This window comes from Lycorma delicatula, chromosome 2 (assembly GCF_047948215.1).
Source record: "Lycorma delicatula isolate Av1 chromosome 2, ASM4794821v1, whole genome shotgun sequence".
Classification (NCBI taxonomy): domain Eukaryota; kingdom Metazoa; phylum Arthropoda; class Insecta; order Hemiptera; family Fulgoridae; genus Lycorma; species Lycorma delicatula.
Genome location: NC_134456.1, coordinates 155,317,020 through 155,340,404, shown reverse-complemented (window position 1 = coordinate 155,340,404; position 23,385 = coordinate 155,317,020). Strand labels below are relative to the sequence as shown.

The 23,385-nt window shown below is 29.4% G+C and overlaps 1 protein-coding gene across 3 annotated transcripts in view; it reads left to right on the top strand.

Moving 5' to 3' along the window:
- The window catches only part of Cbl (E3 ubiquitin-protein ligase CBL), a 246,952-nt gene that overhangs the window by 122,669 nt on the left and 100,898 nt on the right, over positions 1 to 23,385 (top strand). For all 3 annotated transcript variants that reach the window (XM_075356510.1, XM_075356508.1, XM_075356511.1), the window contains exons 2-3: positions 17,575 to 17,721; positions 21,502 to 21,633. In XM_075356510.1, the coding sequence (XP_075212625.1) occupies positions 17,575 to 17,721; positions 21,502 to 21,633 (279 nt within the window). The remainder of the gene's footprint in view (positions 1 to 17,574; positions 17,722 to 21,501; positions 21,634 to 23,385) is intronic.

Here is a 23,385-nt window from a genome sequence, read left to right as displayed (position 1 = left end):
ACGTTATAACAAAATTAATATATAAAAGATATTTTATCAGAATATAATTTATGTAGAGAGTAAAACAGCAGAATTACACTGCTTTCCCGAACTACGATCGATAACTTGAAGCTCGATTTTTACACTTTTTCTGTTGCTATTTTATTCCAAAATTCATTAACTTAATAATAGATTAAATTTAATAAATAAATTTAATTTATTAATAAATTAACGTAATTGTGTATTAGTTATACAGTTTGGTAATACTGTATACGTAGTTATATATTATACTTCATAAGGGAAATATGATAACCGGACCAAATCTTCCTTGTGGTGTTTTGCACATCTTGAGGTTCCATAACCCCGTGTAATCAAAAAACACAATTTTAACATCGAACAATTTCGGAAGAATATAAACGGAGTGTTCCGGGACTTATTCCCGGAACTTCAGGTACTGATTCATCACACCAAAATGAGCAGAAAGGTTCATATCAACATAAGTCCTATTTTGCTCTGTCTTCCTTCTGGACGCCATTTTGTTATTTTCAACAAAAAAATTATTTTTCAGGATAATTATTTGCCTGTTTTATTTCCTCCACTAAATGTAACAAAAATTATTAATAATAATTTTTATTAATTTACTATTATTATTTATCAGCTTCCATTACGGTGTGCAAGGGTTCTGCCGAGTTAATTGTCAGCAATAACTCGATTGTTTGTCAATGGACTTTTACAAATTAGGTGTCATTTTTTTCCAAAATAAAATGCTTAATAAATTCTCTTTAAGTAAAAATTTGATCAAATAAATAATTACAAAGATATTGAAGATTAAAAAATTAAGATGGCCGCCATTTTGAAATTTCTGAAGGAGACGTTTTCAAAACTTTGTTATTTTGTAGAATAAGACACCGGTCTTAATTTGCCAAATTTAATTAAAGTAGGTTTTCCCGTTCCTGAGAAATAGCTGATATGAACGTTTTTGCTCATTTTGGTGTTCTGAATCAGTATGAAGTTCGGAGAATATGTCCTGTAACACTCTGTATATATACGTACGGCACGACACGTATGTATGTTTGCCCGTTTTTTGTTTGATATCTCCAGACCGGATGGATCGATTCGGATAAAATTTAATACGATGATTTCTATACATGGTGCGTTGATAATATTTAATTTTGGTCACAAGTAATCGAAAGGAAGGACGATACGGAGCTTATGGGTCCCTTATCTCAGTATTTTACTCGAGTGCAGATAAAGTTTTCCGAATAATTTAATACCTGTAGATAGCTGAGATACTTTCTGATTATTTTTAGTTTATTCAGACCCTATAAAGGGATGGGGGAAAGCCCCTTTTTTTGTCGTATTTGAAATCAAGTCACATTCTTGTACTAATTAGATGATCAATTTTCTTGATATATTCGGACTTTGTAAACGATTTTATGATTTTTATTTTATGAAGGTTTGTCCAGTATTGGTCCCACATCTCAAAGTTTTACTCAACGAGTAGAAAAATATTTTTACATAATTCTTTACTTGTATACGTAAATGCTTTAATGTGCCACTTAATTTTCCTAAGTAGTAGACTGTCGAGGGCGAAGCCGGGAAATTTATGCAATTACTTTACTGGCCTTTTTTTAAATGTAAATTTGAAACGAGTATTGATTTTGAGGAATGTATTCCTCAATAAGTGGTTGCCGGGTTTAGCATGGCCTTGAAATTGTATAATAGACTACTTTTGTTTAAGATGTGGACGGCCGTTTAGATCTCTCTTGTTTTTAGAATTTAATTTTATTATATTCGTCTTGTGTTATTTTTTTCTTATATTCTGAGTGGTTATATTTTTGTGTTTTGTTTAGCGAATAAATCTTTATTCGATGGCTTTGTCGATTTTAATTTAATCTTGATCTAGTTTTTATTCGATGTAAAAACTATACTTTATTTTTTCTTATAAACGTTTTATTTTGCTGTAAAGCAAAAATTTAAAACGTGCCGTTAGAAAAATGAAGCTTTTCACTTATTTACGACTGCTTTGACGAGTATTATAAAAATACACGACTTCGCATGCATCAAACGACTCATGTTTATAAATGTATTCATTCGAATTCATTTCTAGGGGTTTGTATCGTCTGTGACAAAGAGACTCTCGACTCTCGTGACTTAGCTGTATTTATGCTTTGTGATAGGCTACATTTTGATTGGTTACATGTAATATCTCCAGCCGCGTCTTCAATAACAAAAAAAAATAACAATAATAAAAAATACTGAAAACTAAACAATATGTCTGTCTGGATTAGATCATTGTTGTCAGAATGAACTTAGTTTCTGTTTCGATTGTTCATTTTTTGAAATGATTTTATTTAGTAACGCCGCACTATTTTGGATGCATATAATAGTATCGTCGTTAATCAGCGGTATTTTGATGCTGTGCGCACATCTATTTTTAGTTGGATTTGAAAGGACTTAATTCAATACTTTTAATGTATTTAGTTCTGTGAAAGCATTGTCTCCACGTCTGTCGGAATGTTCAGAGAGGATGATATATATATATATATATATATATATATATATATATATATATATATGTGCAACATGTTAGGCAAGGGATTATATTCTTCAATAAAGAAAGATAAATGGTATAAATAATCCAGTTTACAGATGAGAATTATTTCTTTTTGTTAGAAATCATGTAATTCTTTGTCTTATAATGGGCGAACCCATAAAACGAGCGATTTTCAAAAATTAACTGTATTTAAAAAAAGAGCTTCTACTATAAATTTTCAGTTTATTTTATAGAGTTTAATTTTACGATAGAACATTTTTTAATATCTGAACACTATTCTAAAGGCCTACCGTATCGATTCACATGCGTTTCAAGTCTAGTTTTTAGATTTTACGCCTCCCTTCCCTCCACAGGAATTGTAATAATTTCGTGACAAATATTTTCTATTCAATGTTTCATTACGATCACCGTATATTTTACTCTTAACTAAAGTACACCCACAAGAAAAAATTAGTACGTCGTAGATGGGACTATATCGCAGGCCAAGGAATATTGCCGTGCCCGTATATAACGCGGTCTACAAACAATCCATCCGTAAACTGCATTCTTCGATCGTCTAGCTATTAATAGGTCGTTTGCTCCTTTACGTATCCGCATCGATTCCATGTTTCTTAGCTGTTTGATGATAAATAAATTTTTCAGTCTTTCGACCACTAATCGCTCTGATGCGATGATGGTAACAGCATTCCCATCACTGTTTTCACAGAAATATGGTCCTATTATTCCAAAGAACGTTAAAAGACCATAAGCTTAATTTGGTACTGTGCAATGGCTCTCCATGTATTTCATAAGAGTCTTACGTCACCCGATATCGGAAGTTTTGTTTATTCACATATTTACGTAAATGGAATTTCGGTGATTCTTGTTCGTTAGCGTATCACGATTAACGTCATTGTTAACGTTTAAAAGATTCAAAAGATGGAGGGGAAAATGTCCTATATTAACTCTGTTGAAGATATTTAGTGCCTGCGTTACTTTAATTTTATTTAGATGCATGTTAAATACTAGATCGTGGATACCGGTGTTCTGTGGTGGTTGGGTTACAATTAACCACACATCTCAGGATGGACAATCTGAGACTGTACAAGACTACACTTTATTTACGTTCATAAATATCATCCTCATTCATCTTCTGAAGTAATAATACCTTACGGTGGTTCCGGAGCTAAACAGAAAAAGAAAAACAAGCACATGTTAAATACTAATGTAGAATCCTTTAACAGGTTTTCGTAAAACCGGGTGAAACTGAATTACGACGGTCTGTTACGGACTTAGCATCACAGTTCTTACGAGGTATATGATTTGGACATGTACATTTCTTCTTTTACCAGGACGTTTCTTGTTCGATGCTAAATACGTGTCTTCAAAATTCTGCATTTAATACCGTGGGTTGACGGTACCACACATCAATTTCAAATAATCGTTGCGCAGATGTAAAACTATAGCCGTTTTTGTAGAATACTTTCACTTCGTTCGCCCGTCCAACGATCCATCATAACTACAAAAACGAGATTATTATTACCGAACATATTTGAATTTTACCGGTAAAAACGGAATTTATAATCTCCCTTTTCAGTGGCACTCCCGTTTCATTAAAAAAATGTATATTATTATTTTTTACTTATAGAAGTAGTTTTTATTGTCGGGCTCCCTAACCCCTTTTGTGTTTTATTAAACATTTGATTTCGTTTTGAAAAAAAAAAGTTTATGCCGTTTAATTTTTTTTTGGGGGGGTTTACCTGTAAGGTAAAATTGTATGGAATTATAAATTGTCTCCTTTTGATGGCTGGAATATTTTTGGTAAAGATAATCCACTTTCCCATAAAAAAAAGAATACTGTTAAGGAGTGTTACAATCGTAATGATCTTGGATTACTTTTTAATCGATTTTAATAGCTTTTAGAAAAAAAGAAGTATTATCTCTCCCCCTCTCTCTCTCTCTCTCTCTCTCTCTGTGTGTGTGTGTGTGTGTGTGGGTGTGGGTGTGGGTGGGCGTACGCATGGGTGGGAGGGGTTATTCGTTTTTCACAGTGAGAAAAACCGAACGATTTTAAACGATACCTTAAATGTAACTTAAAGCGTGTGGGTTTGATCAGCAAAAAATCTTTGATGTAAAAACTTGGGGCTACAAAACCCTAACCAAAATGGCGGTTATTTTTTATTTTCTACAGAGTTTCAAATGAGGCCTATATTACACTAAGACCAAACGTACCGATTTCGATTCCTTTTTTTGTTAGGGTATTTATGTTGGTCCATTGTGAGGTTTTATTTTATTTAATTGGTGATACTTTTAAAAGGAAAAATTAAATTAACATACAGACCATTTGAGAATTTTTTATTCAGTTTTTCCCATCATCAGATTTATATTTCGTAATGATATATTTACCTTCAGGCAATACAGCAAAGTTTTTTTTGATAATCAGATCCACACTGTTTAAATTTCATTCAAGCTTTCGTTAAAATAGTTCGGTTTTTCTCAGTATGGGGAAAAACTTATATATATTGTAAATAAAAATTTATTGTAAATCTTAGGATACAAAACTACAAATTTTTTTCTGTTTCAGTTTCTTGGCATTTTTTTTTTTAACAAAGCTGTGTAGGTTTCTTGCCCCGCTGTATGTTATGTGAATTTCTTGTTTTCATTCGCGGGCATGGTTTTTTAAAACAAAATAGTAAATTTTAAATATAAATAAAGGATTTTGTAAATGGTTAGTATTTTGTAATTTGATGTCGATCTCTAAAAATCTATATTCTAAGATGAATTGTTTGTTATTAATATTTTCTTTTTTTAAATTAAAAAAAATTAAATGTGTTTTGTTATTTAAAACATTTCTCTTTAACGTGAATAGAAATTCACTTTACAAAAGCGGTTTTCATTTTCCTCCTAATTTAGGTCAGATTTAGTTACGTTTTCTTAGCATATTTTTTTTTTCAGCGGACGGAGATCCATATTTTACGTCATATTGAATATGTTTGAGAGTATTACTATTTTAGTGTAACAAAATGGACTTTCTTTAAAACATAGAGAATTTTAATTTTCAAGGAACGTTAGAATTTTGCTTTTTCCAATGACTAAGCAATAAAGTACAACGTTTTGTGTTTAGTCAGAAAGGAAAGAATTAGACTTCCTTAAAATTATTTTTTAATAATTTTTTAAAGAATTAAGCTGCTATAGAGCCGATTCATTTACGCTGAAATCAAGAAAAAAGTGACAATTTTTTTTAAATTTCCTGTTCGACGTTTATTATTTTGGTGTTAAGTTTCTTGTCCAGATTCGCTTGTTGGTCAAGTAGAACATATTATATAGAATAGGGTGTGTAATAAATATTTTGAGGTTAAAAGATTAGTAGAGAACAGAAGAAAATGGAAAATATCATCAAACTATTCAACTTACCGATAACTAAGAAAAAATCAATAAAAAACAAAAAATAAAAAATAAAATGATTTTTATTTTTATTTTCAAACAAAAAAGTATGATTTTCAACTGAAGGATAGTTGAAAAAAAACATTTTGTGTGACGTCATTTATTCATTTTACGTCAGATATAAAAAAGTTAATTATCGAGTAAATTTTGCAGCAATTTGATTTTTACATGATCGTGAATCGACGGTAACAAACGAGACGTACCTGCGCGTAATTGCCGCGCTTTGTTTTTGTTCTTACCTTTTGTTTCGATTTTACGTGTAATAGTCTACTTTGGATTCGGTTTACTGTTTGTTACACCCACTCGGTTTCAACCCTCATTCTTTATTTTGTTCCACCTTTTAACCTTTACAAAATAATAATACCGATCTCTGTAAATTCGCTCTGAACTCTAGAGCTGTATTAAACTTTTACACTGCTGACATTTGTTAAAATACATATTTTATGTGCTTTTTAACCTAGCATGTCGGTTTACCTACGAATAATTTTAATGTACAATTTATTAAAATTATTAATCTAAACTGCGGTATTTTTACTAATTTTTGGTTTAATTTTGAATGGGATATGGTGAAGATTTTTAAAATCGTTGTTGTTGTATCAGTTCGTTCGGATAATTGTTTTATCGGCACTATTTCGTGGAACATCCAATACTCTTTAAATCGATTGAACCGTAATTTCTTTTTACCAACGGGTTTATCATCGATCGACAAAAAGAATAATAGAGTCTTGGATAACGTTTACTTTGCTAGTCCAGTCGATTGCGCCGTTAGACTAGTTAAACTGAATCTTTATCCACGAGCTAGAAACTTAATAATAATTCGCGGTTTATAATAAAGGTTAAAAATTCACGGGCGTCAAATTTTGTTAACCAGTGAAATCTCATTTTATTGCTCGAATTGTTTTTCGAAAAACCTTAGGAGAAAAAATGTCCTTTCGTCGAATTTTGTAAACATACACACACATTATATTCGTGTAAAATACACAAGAGAAATCCCAAAAATATTCCCTTTAGTTGTTAAATATTTTTTTCCATTACGTTTGCTAATTTGGAGTGCTTTCTGAACCGATGATTTTCCGTGTATCGGTCGTTTTCCAAAATTAAATAAAACGTAAATTCAAATTTTTTATTAATAAATCCAAATCCCGTTTTGAAAAGTTTAAGTGAGAAAATGTGAATAGAAATAAAAACCCGTATAATAATTATTACGTCGCAGATGAATTTTATGTTAATAAATAAAAGTTTGACCCAAATACTTCGTATTCCAGAGCGGGTGTCACACGTTAACTCTCGCAAGAGAATCATTTCACCTCTGTTAAACCAGACTACAGAACTGTTTTCATGTATCCGAACAGAATTTGCCTTGCTACAAAGAATCTTATTATGCTTCCGTTACTATTTTTAATAAATTACTAAACCGTTTAGAAACGTTCGCCGATTTATTTAAAATAAAATTAAAAAGATTTTCTTTTACAGAAACAATATTACTCTATCGATATTTTTTTTAAATAATATTAATTAAAAGATACTAATTTTAAAAACGTCTTCTGAATTATGAATTATTTCTTATACAACATTATACGGAGTGTTCCAGGACGTATTTCACGAACTTCAGCTGCTGATTCAGGATACCAAAATGAGCAAAAAAGTTCATATCGACATAAGTCCTATTTTACTTTTTAAGTCCTATTTTGGACGCCATTTTGTGGTTTCCAACAAAAAATTATTTCTCAGAAACGAGTAATCCTACAATTTCTCAGAAACGAGTAATCCTACTTTAATTAAATTTAGCAAATCAAAGACTACTAGTGTCTTTCAAAATAAAAACATTTGAAACATCACCTTCAAAAATTTCAAATTTCAAAATGGCGCCCATCTTAATTTCTAATCTTCAATATCATTGTAATTATTTGCTTGATCAAATTTTTATTTATTAAGCGTTTTTATTTTTAACAAGATGATCTCATTTGTAAACATCTGTTGTCAAATAATCTCTAGTTATTTCAGACAATTAACCCGGCAGTACTTTGGTGCGCCGTAATACTAGATGATAATTTTTTTGCCTCTTTTTATTTTTTCCACTAAGTGTATAATAAATAGTAAATTAATAAAAATTAATAAAAAAATATCAGCTTGCAGTATGGTGCGCAAGCTGCTAACGGGTTAATTGTCTGCAATAACTAGATTGTTTGTTAACGGACTTTTACAGATAGGGGTCATTTTGTTCAAAATAAAATGCTTAATAAATTTTGTTATAAGTAAAATTTGATCAAACAAATAATTACAAAGATAAATGGTTCCTGAGAAATAATGTTTTTATTGAAAATCACAAAACGGCATCCACAAGGAAAACCAAGCAAAGTAGGACTTGTCAATATGAAGTCATTTTAGTGTCCTGAATCAATACTGAAGTTTGGGGAATACATCCTGGAACACCGGGATGTATACAGTAATACTGTATATTACTGTATTTAGTATCTAAATGTGTTTACGTTAATATAATTTTATGTTTATATTTAAAATATTAGTCTTTTATCACATCTATATTTTATTTTATAATTAACTGTACATTTGGTGATGCTGCTTTGATCAAGGTCTTATTACAGTTTCCCTTTATCTACCCAGGGAAATGCTTGTGCGATTCCTTTATTTTATCCATGGAGTAGCATACGTACCCGTTCTGACGTGATCTATATAATGCATTATTATGTACCGACCGGAATAAAATATTTGTTTATTAAGTTTATTAGCTGTCGTTTTGATTTACGAGCAGCAGCACACTACTCTAAAAAAACCATATTATTTTTATCTATAAAACCATCTATTTTTAATAAGTGCTCTGAAACCTATTAAAAATATATGTATCATTTATTTTTAAAATAGTTTTTTCGAATACCATTCGTACCCGTCATAGTAATCGATGATTAATTTTAATTACTCTATTAATTTTCTCATTCGGGGGCTTATTTTTTTCTTTTCTTAAATAACGATTCTTGACAAATTGGTCGGCTACCATCCCACTGATCATCCCTTTGGTGGACCGGTATTGTGTCGGCTTTCATCCAGAAGGCCCAGGTTCTCGTTTCTTATCGTTATTTTGTATCCGTTAAAAACTTTCTGTACTTTATTTCTATGCATAAGATTCCAGCTCGTGTGGTGAATTTATAGTTGAATATTATTGAAAATTTAATCGAAAAAAGTGACTGATAATTGGAAAAACTTTTCGTTCTTAAACGTCGAAATTGGATGAGAATAATGAGAAAAAGATTACCTAATATTTAAAATAGGATATTTAAAAAAATCTTATGTTTATTGATGGGCGTAAATCGTATTCGGTTTCAAATTTTCATATTAAAATGAAATCGTATGCTTTAATGCAAAATGAGGAGTTAAGTATATTTTTACTGTATTTGTTAAGAAACAAGTTAAGGTTCAGATTTACTGGCAAAGATACGACTTGACTAAGCTGTAGGGAAAATAGGCCAGTCGATGGTTAATTAAGTGTGGAGTAACGAAAGAGAATCCCGTTATGTGTAAAGTGTTTGTGATATTGGTGTGCGATTTTAATAATTTAATTTAATTATTTGTTAAATTGAAATATTGTAATGGTAGTTGTTACGTTTGCGTCATATTATATACAGTAGTCTTATTAGATACTTACTCTTGGTACTTAATAAATGCACTTAAACTTCTAAATGTTTAAAAAGTAGGCTTAACGATAAAAACTGACTTGCATAAAGTACGTGATTACTCAACGTAATGCAACAAATATGCAGGTCGCTGACTTTAAAGAACGGGTCCGAGTGTTTCTTCCTTCATCAAAAAAGGTAAACTTCTTAAAAAGCTTACTTTTTATTTCAGTACTTTTAGATTAATTGCTCTTATTTTGAACGAGTGAAGAAATGCAACGTCTAGCCGTGATTCGAACCCACAAACTTCTGGATAAGATGTGATGACTGTAATCCCTACAGATTCTGCATTTAGATAACAGGGGATTTTTTGGATTGTTTTTTTTTTTAAGACGGTTATTGAGAAATTGGCCTTTTGAATTACGATCGCTTCTTTAATTTTATATAACTATACGAGGGATATTTCAAAAGTAAAGACCGATGGGAAATCTCTCTCCTTAAGATTGGGGAATCATTGTCGCTCATGGCCACGCTAGTAATGTACACTCTGCATTGTTGTCTGTAAGTTGTCGCGTTGTAGTATCTTTGATTACGTGTGATTTATTACCTTATAAAATAAATAGGAAAATTGATGTTGCCGTAGACTGTGAAATACGTGGAGTCGTACGTTTTTTAAACCCATCAAAACGTTAAGCCGCCTGAAATTCATAGGCAGTCGGTTGATGTGTACGGTGATAATGTAATTAATGAAAGAAACGTCCGAAAATAGTGTGAAGGTTTAAAAAAACAGAATTAATATGCACGATGAAGAACGTTCGGGGAGGCTCTCGATAATCATCGAGGACTTGTTGAAACGCGTCGATGATGAAATAAGAAAAGATCGTCGCCCAACGATTTCCGACCTGGCTATTCTTTTTTTTTGTTGATATTTTAAGAGCGGTTATCGGCCGCATTGTTGATGACCATTTAGGCTTCAGTAAGGTTTGTACAGGTTGGGTGCCGAACATCTTAACGGAACTTCACAAAAAAAAAATCCGAGTGGATCTGCTTTGGGATTTGTGATCCGCTACACAAAAAAAGGTGATGAGTTCCTTAATTATAATTGTTAGTGGCGATGAAACACGGATTTCGTATTACACGCCAGAGAGAAAACGGCAGTCAAATGAATGGCGTCATTCTCAATCACCAATCAGACCGATAAAGGTCAAGCCACAGCCATTTGGACGTAAACTGATGGCCACAGTCTTTTGGGATCGGTTTGGCATACTGCTGATTGATTTCACACCACGTGGAACGACTATTAATGGAGAAGCCTACTGCGAAATACTACGTAAATTACGGCGCGCAATTCAAAATCGGCGACGTGGGCGGCTGACTGGCGGTGTCGTCCTGCTGCACGATAAGGCACGCCACATGTAGGTTCGACACGTGATTTACTGAGAACTTTTGGATGGGAAATTTACGATCACTCACCATATAGTACGGACTTAGCTCCTTCTTTTGGGAAATTGAAAGAATTTTTTAGCGGTAAGCAATTTTAGGGCGACGATGAAAAAGTTCTGTTAATCAGTGGCTAAATGGACTAGCGGCAGAAGAATACGACGGGGGTATATTGAAGCTGGTGTATCGCTACGATAAATGTCTTAATTCATGTGGCGACTATACAGAGAAGTAGTTTATTTATAAAGTTTTCAGAATAAATCCTTTTCCAATGAAACGTTCTTTATTTTAGAGATAACCTCTCGTAAAAAATATGTGATAATCTGGTTTTGCCGTTACATAAAGTTTTTGGGCGCAATAGGTAACTATAAATTTAACGATCGTGCGTTTTACAACTGTTACTCGGTATTACAGGTATTTTATGCGATTTCGTGGTCGTAGTAGTTCCGAGTAAGTAATTCGTATATTTCCGTGTTAGTGTTGCAGTCACGAGAGAAAAGATGAATTCAAAATTATAATTAGCCATGCTAAAAAAACAAAATTTCATATTAGTTTTACAATGGAAAAATTAATAAAATGAAATTGTTTTTCTTTGATTTTTCCCGTCTTCGTTTAAACCGGTACTATTTACTAATCAACGCGCCGAGCCTATCTGAACGTAGGTACCGTTCGACCCTGTGACTAAGTGACGTCTTCGTTATTTTTATTAGGGTTAATTGTATTCTTAAAACTTAAAACTCTTAAAACTTCATAACTTAAATAAAAATTAACTCTACGGGTTCCTTTTGTATTTTGAGGCCAATTTTACTGTCGCAAACGTTAAACTAGTGCGGATAGTTTGAATCGAGCATAACTATATTTCTTTCGGTGTAGCTTATATGACCTATGAGGTCAGTTATTTGTTGTGAATGACCTCAAACGGTTTGTATAAATAATCGATTCTTCTGGTTAACTGTATTCCGTCTGTAAAACGTGTTGACTACAATAAAATGAGTTTCATGCTTTATTATTTCTTCAGCTTTGTTGTAAGATTTTTATATTACTTTTATTAATTGCATGACATTAAATGTTATCGGTGGAAATACCGTAACTACAAATGTATACATTCATTACATGTTCATTACAAATGTATACATTTTATGTTTTCTTTATATTTCTATTATCCAGAAGAAAATTTAAAAAAAATAACCAAACAAAATTTTTGATTTTGTTTTACCGTTATGATATTGTTGATATGATACTTACATGTTATGATATTTGCTGATTCTTGAGATTATTATCAGCAAATTTAGCTTACTCATTTTCCATAATTTAACAGCTATTTATTTTTACTTTACCAGATAAAGGTCTATTGTTGCAGCAGCAGAATAGTTATAAAGAGAAAGTGTAGTGATCGGCCAACGCTTTGCGTGTCCAGGTTTTTTTTGCATATGTCGACTTTTCAAGGCCCCCCTTATACCAAAAAACACAAAAAAAGTTACAGATATTTCTTGAAAATGTATGTACGAATACATACATATACTTACTTATGATGGGCCATTCTTTAATTAATATTTCTGGACTACCTGAACATAAATTCTTCGAAAATAGCTGAAAAATGTCTTTGTATTGATTGCATTCATTTTTGGACAGAACTAAAAAAAAGAAAATGTATTTATCTCCATATTTAATTTTTGAGTTGTAATAATATTAATTTTTTTGTATAGTAGTTGTAGAAAATTGAGCTTTAATGCAATGAAAGTATTGAGTTATTTAAAAATCCAAAGTTTTAAGTCTGAAAAATTGAAGGTATATTTTATATATATCTTTGTGATTCTTAGAATCTATTGTCATTTTATTATGATTCTGTTTCTGTAAAGTCTCACATTATGACTAAATTGTATTACATTTTGTATTTTGTTACAAATGTTATTGCAACTATGGTATTTTTCCAAACTATGTGTTATAAATTTCTATCTATATCATGAAATTATTTCAATTCTGATTCAAATGAAAAGATTTACTACTCCATGGATGAAAAAAAAACGGACTGACCCAGAATTGATCCATGTGATTGCATGGATCAAGGGAAATTGTGGTATATTTTGATCATATCAGCATCATAAAACACATAGTTAATTATAAAAATAGATGTCATTGCAGTATATATTAATTAATTAAAATACAAAAATATGAAATAATATTAAGGTAAATGTATGAAGATACTAATTTTAAAGAATAATTCAAATTCAGAAGGTAGTTTTAAATTGGTACTTTTTAATTAGTATTTTTTAAAAGTTCTTCAGTGGTGTAATATTGTTTCTGTCGAAGAAAATATTTTAACTGTATTTTAAATAAATTGGTGATAAGAGTTTTTTAATGGTAAAAATGGTAACAGAAGGGTTTTATGCACTTTCTGATAAGCCTTATTGTTGTGTTTAGGTATACACAAACAGTTCTATTGTTTGGTCTTACAGAATAATTTAATTGTTATCTTTTAAAATATAAGTGACTATTTTTTCAAACAAATTGTATTAATAAATACAAACATATGGATAATGTAATGTGTTAAATTTTTTAAATGTTGACCACTTGATTTATTCATGATGGGCAGCAGATAGTGATCTGACTCCTAGTTGAAAACTAGCAAAAATGTTTGGTGAAAACTTGTACTTGTTGAAGAAACCGCAAGAGATAAATTAATAAATATTAATACTGATGACAAGGTTAATGTTTTATTAAAGTGCTTCAAAGCAAAACAATATGGGTTTATTTTTTTTACAAATGAAATCAATTCAATCATCCTGGTAGTTGGTCATCCAATAAAATAAAAAAAATTTACTGCAGAAAATTCTTGGGCAACAAGAATAGCGTCACTATCAGTGGAAATTCAGTTCATAAGATTAATAATATTATACCTACGTCAGAAGCAAATTTAATTTTAAATTATTTTAAATTAAATGTTTGCTCTTCTATAAAAGAACTGTATATTTGAATATGAATATATACAAAAAAGTATAGATAATGAAAGTAAAAAATATAGATTGATTAACTATTGACTGTAAAACAAGAAAATTTAATGAAATAACTTATTTTTATTATTTTTTTATGTACAATGTTCTTTGCTATAAACCGCTGAATAGACAGGAATGAGAAAGGACAACTCTTGCTATTTCTCTCAGATTGATGATTAGAAATTGATCGATTAGAAATCGGGTATTTGCATTTTACGGTAATGGAGTCATTCTACTTTAAACTATGATATTCATTGTTCAGATTTTATCACTCGATGCATTTTCTGACAGATCCTGTTCTTATCTTTTAAAGTTGTGTAGATGAACTGTGTTTCGAAGGTCTGTATACATAAGCAGTTGCATGCATCATCATACATCATTGAACGCCATGTATTTTAATTTAGTTTTTATTTATTTATTCACTTTATTAGCTTATTACTGTGCATTGAATAAGTAAATTCACTGGGCATATTCTCAGTTTGAGTTTGTTATTCATTCTTTCATGATGATGAGGATGAAAAATCAATTCAAATCTTGATGCAATGAGGTGATTGAGAAATCAGTAAGTTCATTTAAATTATAGAGATTGTAAGTTAATATATTTTTTACTGTATTTTTTAGCTTCCAATAAAACTAAAAATTTTATTTGACTTTTACAATATTATTGTTACTACAGAAAGAAAATTGAAGAACTTACTACAGTCCATTTGAAATCAACTACAGTTGATTCAGATAAACAGAGTTTGGTTTCATACAGTAACTTATCTTGATTACTAATTAATGGCTATCATTTATATAGTACGGCATTTTGGGATACAGCTGTAATTTTCCACTACAGTGAGGATTTTCCCTCTCACCCTTGGATTTCAAAGATAGATATTTCATTCTCTCTTTTTTTCCATATTACTTCAGAGGATGAATGAGAATGATATGTGTGAATGTAAATAAAGTGTAATCTTATACAGTCTCAGGTCGACCATTCCTGAGTTATGTGGTTAATTGAAACCCAACTACCAAAAACCACTGGTATCCATGATTTAGTATTCAAATCTGTATAAAAGTAGTTGCCTTTACTAGTATTTGAACCTTAGAACTCTCGACTTCAAATTCAGCTGATTTGCAGTAACAACTTCACCACTAGACCAACCCAGTGGGTTAGATATTTCATTCTGCAGTGTTGAGAAAGCATTTGAAATGATTACATTGTATTATATAGAGTCTTTACGGAAAGAAGGAATACATGTTACTCATAGTCTTTTAGAAAGGACTGTTTTTCTACTTCAAGGTTATATAAATGCTAGAGAAATGACCACACATCCGTACACTTCAAAGAGATAGTCCACGGACTTTATGCTTAATGTGTCACTGATAATAGCACCATTTACCAAAAAGAATAAAGTCAGCAGTAAGAACAAATTGAAAAATAATGAAGCAGCCTTCTGACTGTTAGGTGAGCTTAATATATAATATTTGTACATGTATAAACACAAAATGAGTATGAAATTTACAGAAAAAAATCTCAGTGCTGCTTTCTCAGCAGATAAAGTTAAATATTTTCCTAAATACAGATGCTATAGCTCTAACTTTTATTCAGATTGAAATTAATTTCATTTCTCTTTCCAAATATTTCAAAGTTTTTGATTCTTATTACAAATAAACTTTTTATTTTTAATTAACAAACAACATATTAAAAAATTTTAATATTAGTCTGAGATGTGGAATAAAAAAAAAAAAACTATTCTACTTATTGGTTAACATATATTCATGTCAAAATCAAAATTATTTTTATATAGATTAAAAGCAATTATTTTTATATAGATTGTGTAGAGATTGACATTGTGCATTTACTGGGGTTTAATATTGTAAGTTTGTGTTCATTCTGTTATATTTGTATACATACGAATTTATATATAACTTAACGTCAATAACTCATTACTTCATTTTGACAGGTTTCATATAAAATTGTTTTATTTTCAGTACTCTATTTTGTTGATATTTATGCTTCAGTGACAGACATTTCACTTGTCACGTATTTTAATACCAAGATACTGTTTGGAAACATTAATCAAGTGAATATATATATAGGTGATATATAAAAAAATAATCTGTTGTAGAAAATAAAAAATTGCTGGCTTATAACTTATTCCTTTTAATAAATTGTACTGAAATCTCTTTGCTTGACATCTGAGATTTAAAATTACTTTTGTGATCACATCTATACTTGATGTGTTTTCACACATATGTTCACCCACTATCACATAAGATAAAGATACATTATTATGACATAAGCTGGTGTAGTGGATGTAACAAAATTTGCTTTTGCCTTGGAAAAAATGTATTTGTTATATTTTATTATATTTAAAAAATCATTTAGTTAATGGGATGGAATATCTAAATTATCAGTTCTTCTTGAAAAGGCATTTTTATTAATAATCTAATAAGTTAACATATCTTTTAGCAAGTGGTATACGAAGGTGAAAATTTAAGAAATACCCCTACCATAGAATGCTTTACTTGTACTGTTTCCTGTGATGGTACAGGCACTGTATGTGTGATGGTACAGGCACTCTAAAAGTTAAGAGTAACCTGTAATGAAGTCTTAAAATCATAATACAATAATTTATGTAATTACATTATCTTCATGATTACATTAAGTTTATTTTTACATTAATATATTGACCTGCTTTAAAAAGTAATAAAAGAAACCAATTAGAATCTGTACATCATTTAATTCTTAAAATTACTTTTGCTTTTGTTTTGTACCCTATCAGTTTAGTGACTGCATGTGATGTAACAGTTGCACTTAAATATGTAATTTTCATCTCTAAGGAGAATTTGAAACAGATCATTTATTTATTGTTATTTTGTGGATTTTTTTTCAATGTCAGAGATTGACTCAAAGTATTGTGAGAACTACCTTCAGGTGTATTTTACAATTTTAATTGGAATAGTTATTCACTTATAATAAAATATTGTGAAGTAATTGAAAGAATATACAAGATTAACACCTCCTGAAGCTACATTTTGATACATTTTGTTTTTATATTTATGAATATTTTTGAGTTATGGCAGTTACAATTTTCCATTTTAAGCTTTATGACTGACTACTTTCTGTTTTACTTTGATACCCACTATGTTGAAAAATCCTCTTGTGGGAGGCGGTAAAAGATTTATTTTCTTGTTTGAAATTATTAAATTTGTTACTGTCTATTCAAAATTAAATTTAAAAAAATTTTATTCGTTAATTTAAAAATTTAATATCATTAGTCTGTATTTATAAATCTATGTTTAGAGCCTATGTTTTAGGGTATATTTAAATGCTTTGTATTCTGTGATTTCAAAAAAAATATTTTTAGATTATTGTTTATTCTTCTTGAGAAGTTGGAACAGATCAGTATGTTCATCAGTATAATTAATTATTTAGTGAACTAAAAGTTTTTGAAATTGCTGTACATAAAAAATTTTTAAACTAAGGTCATCTTAAAAAATTAACTTTGTAGCGGATATGCAGATATAATATGATTTTTAATTATTTTATTTTCCTTTCTTTTTTCAGCACGTTGGTCCAGTGGAAAATCTTTAGACAAGTACTAAATGAAGTTCATCCAATAAGTTCTGGCCTTGAAGCGATGGCTTTAAAATCTACTATAGACCTTACATGCAACGATTATATTTCTAATTTTGAATTTGATGTTTTTACAAGGTAATTATATTCAACATATTGTCCAAATATAAATTATATTGTAAGGATCATAGCAATAACATATCGAGATTATTTATTTTTATATTATACAGAAATTGACCAAACTATTTATCTTTTTAAAGGAGTTTTCTATTGATGAAGTTTTGTCAGTTTTTTTTGTTCGCTACCAGGCATGTATAAGTGTATTATGATAAGTTTTTGTGTGAACCTAAGAAATATATATATATATATATATATATATATACTTCAATATATATGTATATACTCTCAATAGAGAGTATAAAGATGATACTTTATAGATTAAGTTGAATGTTGATTTGAATGAAGTATCCACTTCAGACTTATACCAGTAGTTGAATTAAATGGTTTATCGCAACAGACAATTAATTGTTGAATAAATAGGTAATGCTCAAACTGTAAAGCATCATTGCTAGATAATTTTGTTATATGTTTGAATTATCAAGAATAAGGTAACCTACCTTCCACATGTTTCTAAAATATATGGTTTTTTTTAGGCATCTGCCTAAGATAGTATATAATTTCTAAGAAAATTTGATATTAAATATCTTTATTGTGTAAAGTTATGAAACATTTCCCCGATACAAAAAGATTGCTTTAAAATTTTAACTTCAATGAAATTTCTTTGTTTTGTTTTAAACAAGTTTGAAAATTAAAGCATCTATAATCGCCATGAAGAAATTTCCAGTCAAACCCATGAATTGCTGGTGATTGAATGCTCATGTGTTTCGGAATATAAAAAGTGTGATTCTTTGTGACTTTCTGGAGTATAAAAGAATAGTCTGTAACCATTTCTCTAATCTACTGTGGTGCAAGTCATTGATTTAAAATGATCATCAAGGAAGGCAGAGCAAGATTATGAATCTTGTTATATGAATAAAAAAGTGAAAATTCAGCTGTATGCTTAGCTTACATCTGACATCAAAATAAAGAATTCTTAACTGCTGAACTGTGGAATGTAGTAAAAAAGTAATTTATATCAGTTGGAGCTATAACTGGAGAAGTTTTATAATTTGTTGCTGTGAAACATTCGCAAATTATCTAAAACCTATAAAAATGTATGAAACATATTGAACAGTTTTTTTATGTGATATCATGAATCATGAGATAAGATCATGTATCCTATTGTTCACAGATGTTTGAGATACTTTTCACAAAATAGAACTGTGATGAAGCTGTTTTTACATATCTTTTTGGCCAGCTGTAAAATATCAGAATTTCTTTTAAATTGTAAAAATGTTTAATTATTACTACTGATATTATTAAAATATTGTACTTGATCTTAATCATCACTATTTATTTACAGTTATTAGAAACTGTTATTTTTTTGTTATTTGCTAAGATTACATTCTTAGTGCAAGGATTTAATGATTTTAGTTTAATTGATGATATACATTGCCCAATGCAATCTGTCCTTAAAACACCAGTTTGTTCCAAGCCTGTTGAGGATATTGAGGGTCTTCCAAGGAAGACTGAAAGACATAAGGAAGATGGAAGCTGGTTTCAGGTTCTTCTGCAGTTTCAAACCAAGATCTGTTATTATTCAGCTAATATTAATTTAGTAGACTGTTCAAGACTACACTTCAGTTAGATTCATCCATATTATCCTCATTCATTCTCTGAAGTAGTAATACCTTACAGTGGTTCTGGAGGCTAAACAGAAAAAAAAAGAATATTAATTTACTGTTTGCCTGCATCTCTAGTATTCACTTTTTAATATTATTATTTCAATTCATTATTAACAGTACTTACGTAATATCCAACCATTTAATGATTATGTACAAAATTTAAGTTAAGATTATAAAAAAATTTGTTGTTACTTTATGAAAATTTTTATTTATGAGAAGAATTTATTAATTTTAGAAGATGAGTCATAAAGTTTTATTGATTATTTATTAACTAATTAAATTTTAAGAATTATTTTATTTTTCATTGCTGTATAAATTGATAAATGTAGCTATGATTTAATGAAATATAACGTACTGCATTTTTGCATATGAAATGGGCTTCTCGATTTTTCTTATGTTTTAGTTATTCATTTTTATTATTTAATTACTACTAAAACTTTAATGATTAATCTGATTGTGTTGTTTTCAAACCATTTACAAATCATTACTAAATTACATATGTATTGTTAGTAAAACTTATAAGCAGTAAATAAATTTTTAATCCTGATCTGTAATAATAATAAATTATATAGATTACATCATTATAAGATAAATTATAATTATAAAAATATTATAAGATTTTACCAAACCATTGCCTGGTTTGGTAAAGATGAATTTTTTGTTATTTTTTCATAAATATATATGCTATACACATTATACATTCTTAAATATAAATGCACGGATAAGTTAATATATTTAATTTATTAAATATTGATCTACATGATTTGTACTTGTTATCATAGTATGAAAGTGCCAGGTAATGATCTGTCTTAAAAACTTGTAAATTTTGAGGGAGCCCCAGAAATGATACTTTATATCGGGTAGGCATAATAAATATTTAATAATGATGACAAGCTTAACTTTTATAATTAAGGTGTTTTAGAGCAAATTAGAACTGTTTGATTTTGTTACAAGGAAATCAATTTGATCATCCCTTGAGAACTTGCCATGTTATAAAACGTCCAGAAATTTTGCTTTTTGGATAGCAAAGATACTATTATTATCATTTATGGGAATTCTATCCACATAATCACAATTAAAAGTAGCATTTGATTTGAATAGTTGTGTAACTGTAGAATAATATTAATTTACTTTTATGAACTTGGAAAACAAAATTGAAATCCTCAGATTTAAATATGTTAAAAAGATGAGATCAGTTTCAGTTTCTTCCCACCTAAACTGTGGGGTTTTGTTTAAAAGATTTTGCACCTATTTAGAAAACTATATTTCCCATCTTGAGTTTTACTAATACTATCATGATTCTTACATAAATAAATTTTCAATTATTGTCAGTTTAATGCTTATCGGTTAAGTTGGGTTAAATTTAGTTAAATTATAATTATAGCATTCTTGAAATCAAAACAAAATTGGTAATTTCTGTAACTTCTTTGAAGAAAAATAATAATCATAGATTATTATTTTATTTATTTGTAGATTATTATTTTTATTCTTTGAGTAAAAATAATAATCTGGAATTCGTTCATTCTTTTAATATTTTGAATTGTGGTATAAAATGTGGCTGCAGAAAAATTTTAATGTATATGTAGTTTTAATTTCTGAATATCTGTTCCATAAAAGAAATGCTAATAAGATTTTGGAAATATTAATAATGTGAAACCCCATGAAAACAATACCTTCTAATAATGAGAGTAAAATTGCTTAAAAAGAGCCTGCATTTTTAATAAAAAATACCAAACATCTTGTAATCTGCAATGATGAAAAATATTTCTATGCTGTAATACATTTCTTTCATATAATGTGTTACAAAAGAAACCTTTATGCAATGTAACAGGAAACTTTTTTTTTTTTCTAGTGTGGGAGAGATATGAACATTCTACAATGATAATTTATTTTAAATATATATAAAATATTTAATAGATATTCTCTTAAATATAAAATAGTGAAAACTTTATAAGTCAATTAGAATCCCATAGTAAAGCCTAAATCGATAAATTGATTATGTTCCTACTTGTTTTAACATTGAGAATTGCACTAAGCTGTACTAAATTCATATTTCAAGTATATTTTTAACACTTTTTTTTAAGATTAAATAAGTATCCAATAAACGTGTTGAGTTTATGTTTTGTATTTCCAGACTGTTTCAGCCATGGGCAACATTACTCAGAAATTGGCAGATTCTTGCCGTAACTCATCCAGGTTATGTAGCTTTCCTTACATATGATGAAGTGAAGGCGAGGTTACATAAATACATCAGTAAACCAGGAAGGTAGCAAGTTTTATATTTTTTCCTTCTAAACTCATATTTTTACAGTTGATCCTAGTATTTGTCTGATTTATTCCTTAAAACCTTTAATGAGGAAAATTGATTGAATTATATAATTAGTGAAAATGTGTCTAGCAAAAATTAAATATAAGATTGACTAAATTTAGAGTAGTTGTTCTGGAATTTATGTTGAAAAATGATAAGTTTTAGTCATTTTTCATAGCTTTTGTTATTCTTAAAATTTTGGTGATTATATATACTCTATTTATTAGGTTGGCTTCCTATGTTGGCTTCTGTATTGATGGTACTGCCTCTGTAGTGTATCATTTCTTCATAAATTTCATAAAAGTAAACAAACTATTTTTGGTGAAGGACATACGTGGACAAGTAGTATTTGTTGGATGATGATCAATTAAAAAATCGTATTGATTTCATGCATTGCCAAGCCACTGGCTGTCATTTCAAGAAGGACAGTGGCCATCTTCAAATGACAGCCAGTGGTGTTGCTGTATGTATGCAAATTGATGAAAATGTTAACAGATGTAGGATTAGGATCACAGAAAAAACTTGGAAGTGGATGGCCAGTTCTTGACCAAACTTTTTCTTGCAAAATGCGACATGGCAAACCATTTTCATGACCAGTTTAAAAATAGATATCTGTGAATTAATGTGTTAGATTCAAATCAGATATTTTGTAATCTCTATTCCAGAGGGATTGAGATGGTGATGTACATAAGAAAAGTGTTCTTTGAATGTTTGCACCATGTGTATAAAATGTGACTTGGAAGTCGGCATTCCATGTTTCTGATTTTTAGCAATGCTGTGCAAGTTAAAAATAAAAAAGTAATACACAGGGTTTATTTTTTACTATAAATCTACTTTATTTGTGGGAGTATATTTTTTATGTATAAGTTTTTATCTTTTAAAATCTCTTTCATCAGATTTTACAGAATGCAGTATATATATGAAAAATGATTCCAAATATAAATTAACATTAGTAATTTATTATTCATGCAAATAATAAACTTGTAGTTTATAATAGCCAGTAGTTAATAAACAGAAACATTTTCTATTTCATCAAACAGAAAACACAGTTTTACAGAGTTTTCTGTAACTCTTCAAAATGATAAGTTACATTTAATTGAAAGTAGCTGATGCACTGGGACTAAAATTGAAATGAATTGCAGTAAATAAATTTAATTATGTTCTGGTATAGTGATTAACATAATAGCTTGCATTCAAGATTCTGCAGGTTTAGCCCCCATTATTTCTATTATTCTGAATTGTATACTTACATTGCCAATTTCCGTGGCAGAGTAGTAGTGTCTTGGCCTTTCATCTGCAGGTCCCGGGTTCAAATCCCAGTCAAGCATGGCATTTTTTATACAGTAAAAATTTTTATGTTTACATTCCTACTTAGAAATTTTCTTTGTAAGCGTAAGTGGTGAATTAATTCATCGGTCAAAAAAAAAAAAAAATGAATTTATTCTTATCTCAAAATCAGAACAAAACCCCAATTTTAATCAAGTACAGTGCTGATAATTAATTAAAAGTAAATAGATAAATTTGAATAAGGGTTACATTGACCAAATGGCAGAGAGAAAATTCTGCATTTTCATTAGAAGTGTTAGGATTTGAATTATGGTGTTTTCCCACTTGCTAAAACTTTTGCAAATTTTTTGAAAGTGTGTTTCACACATCTTTTAATAATAAGATAAAGAATGGATGTGATTAACATTATTTCATACATCTATA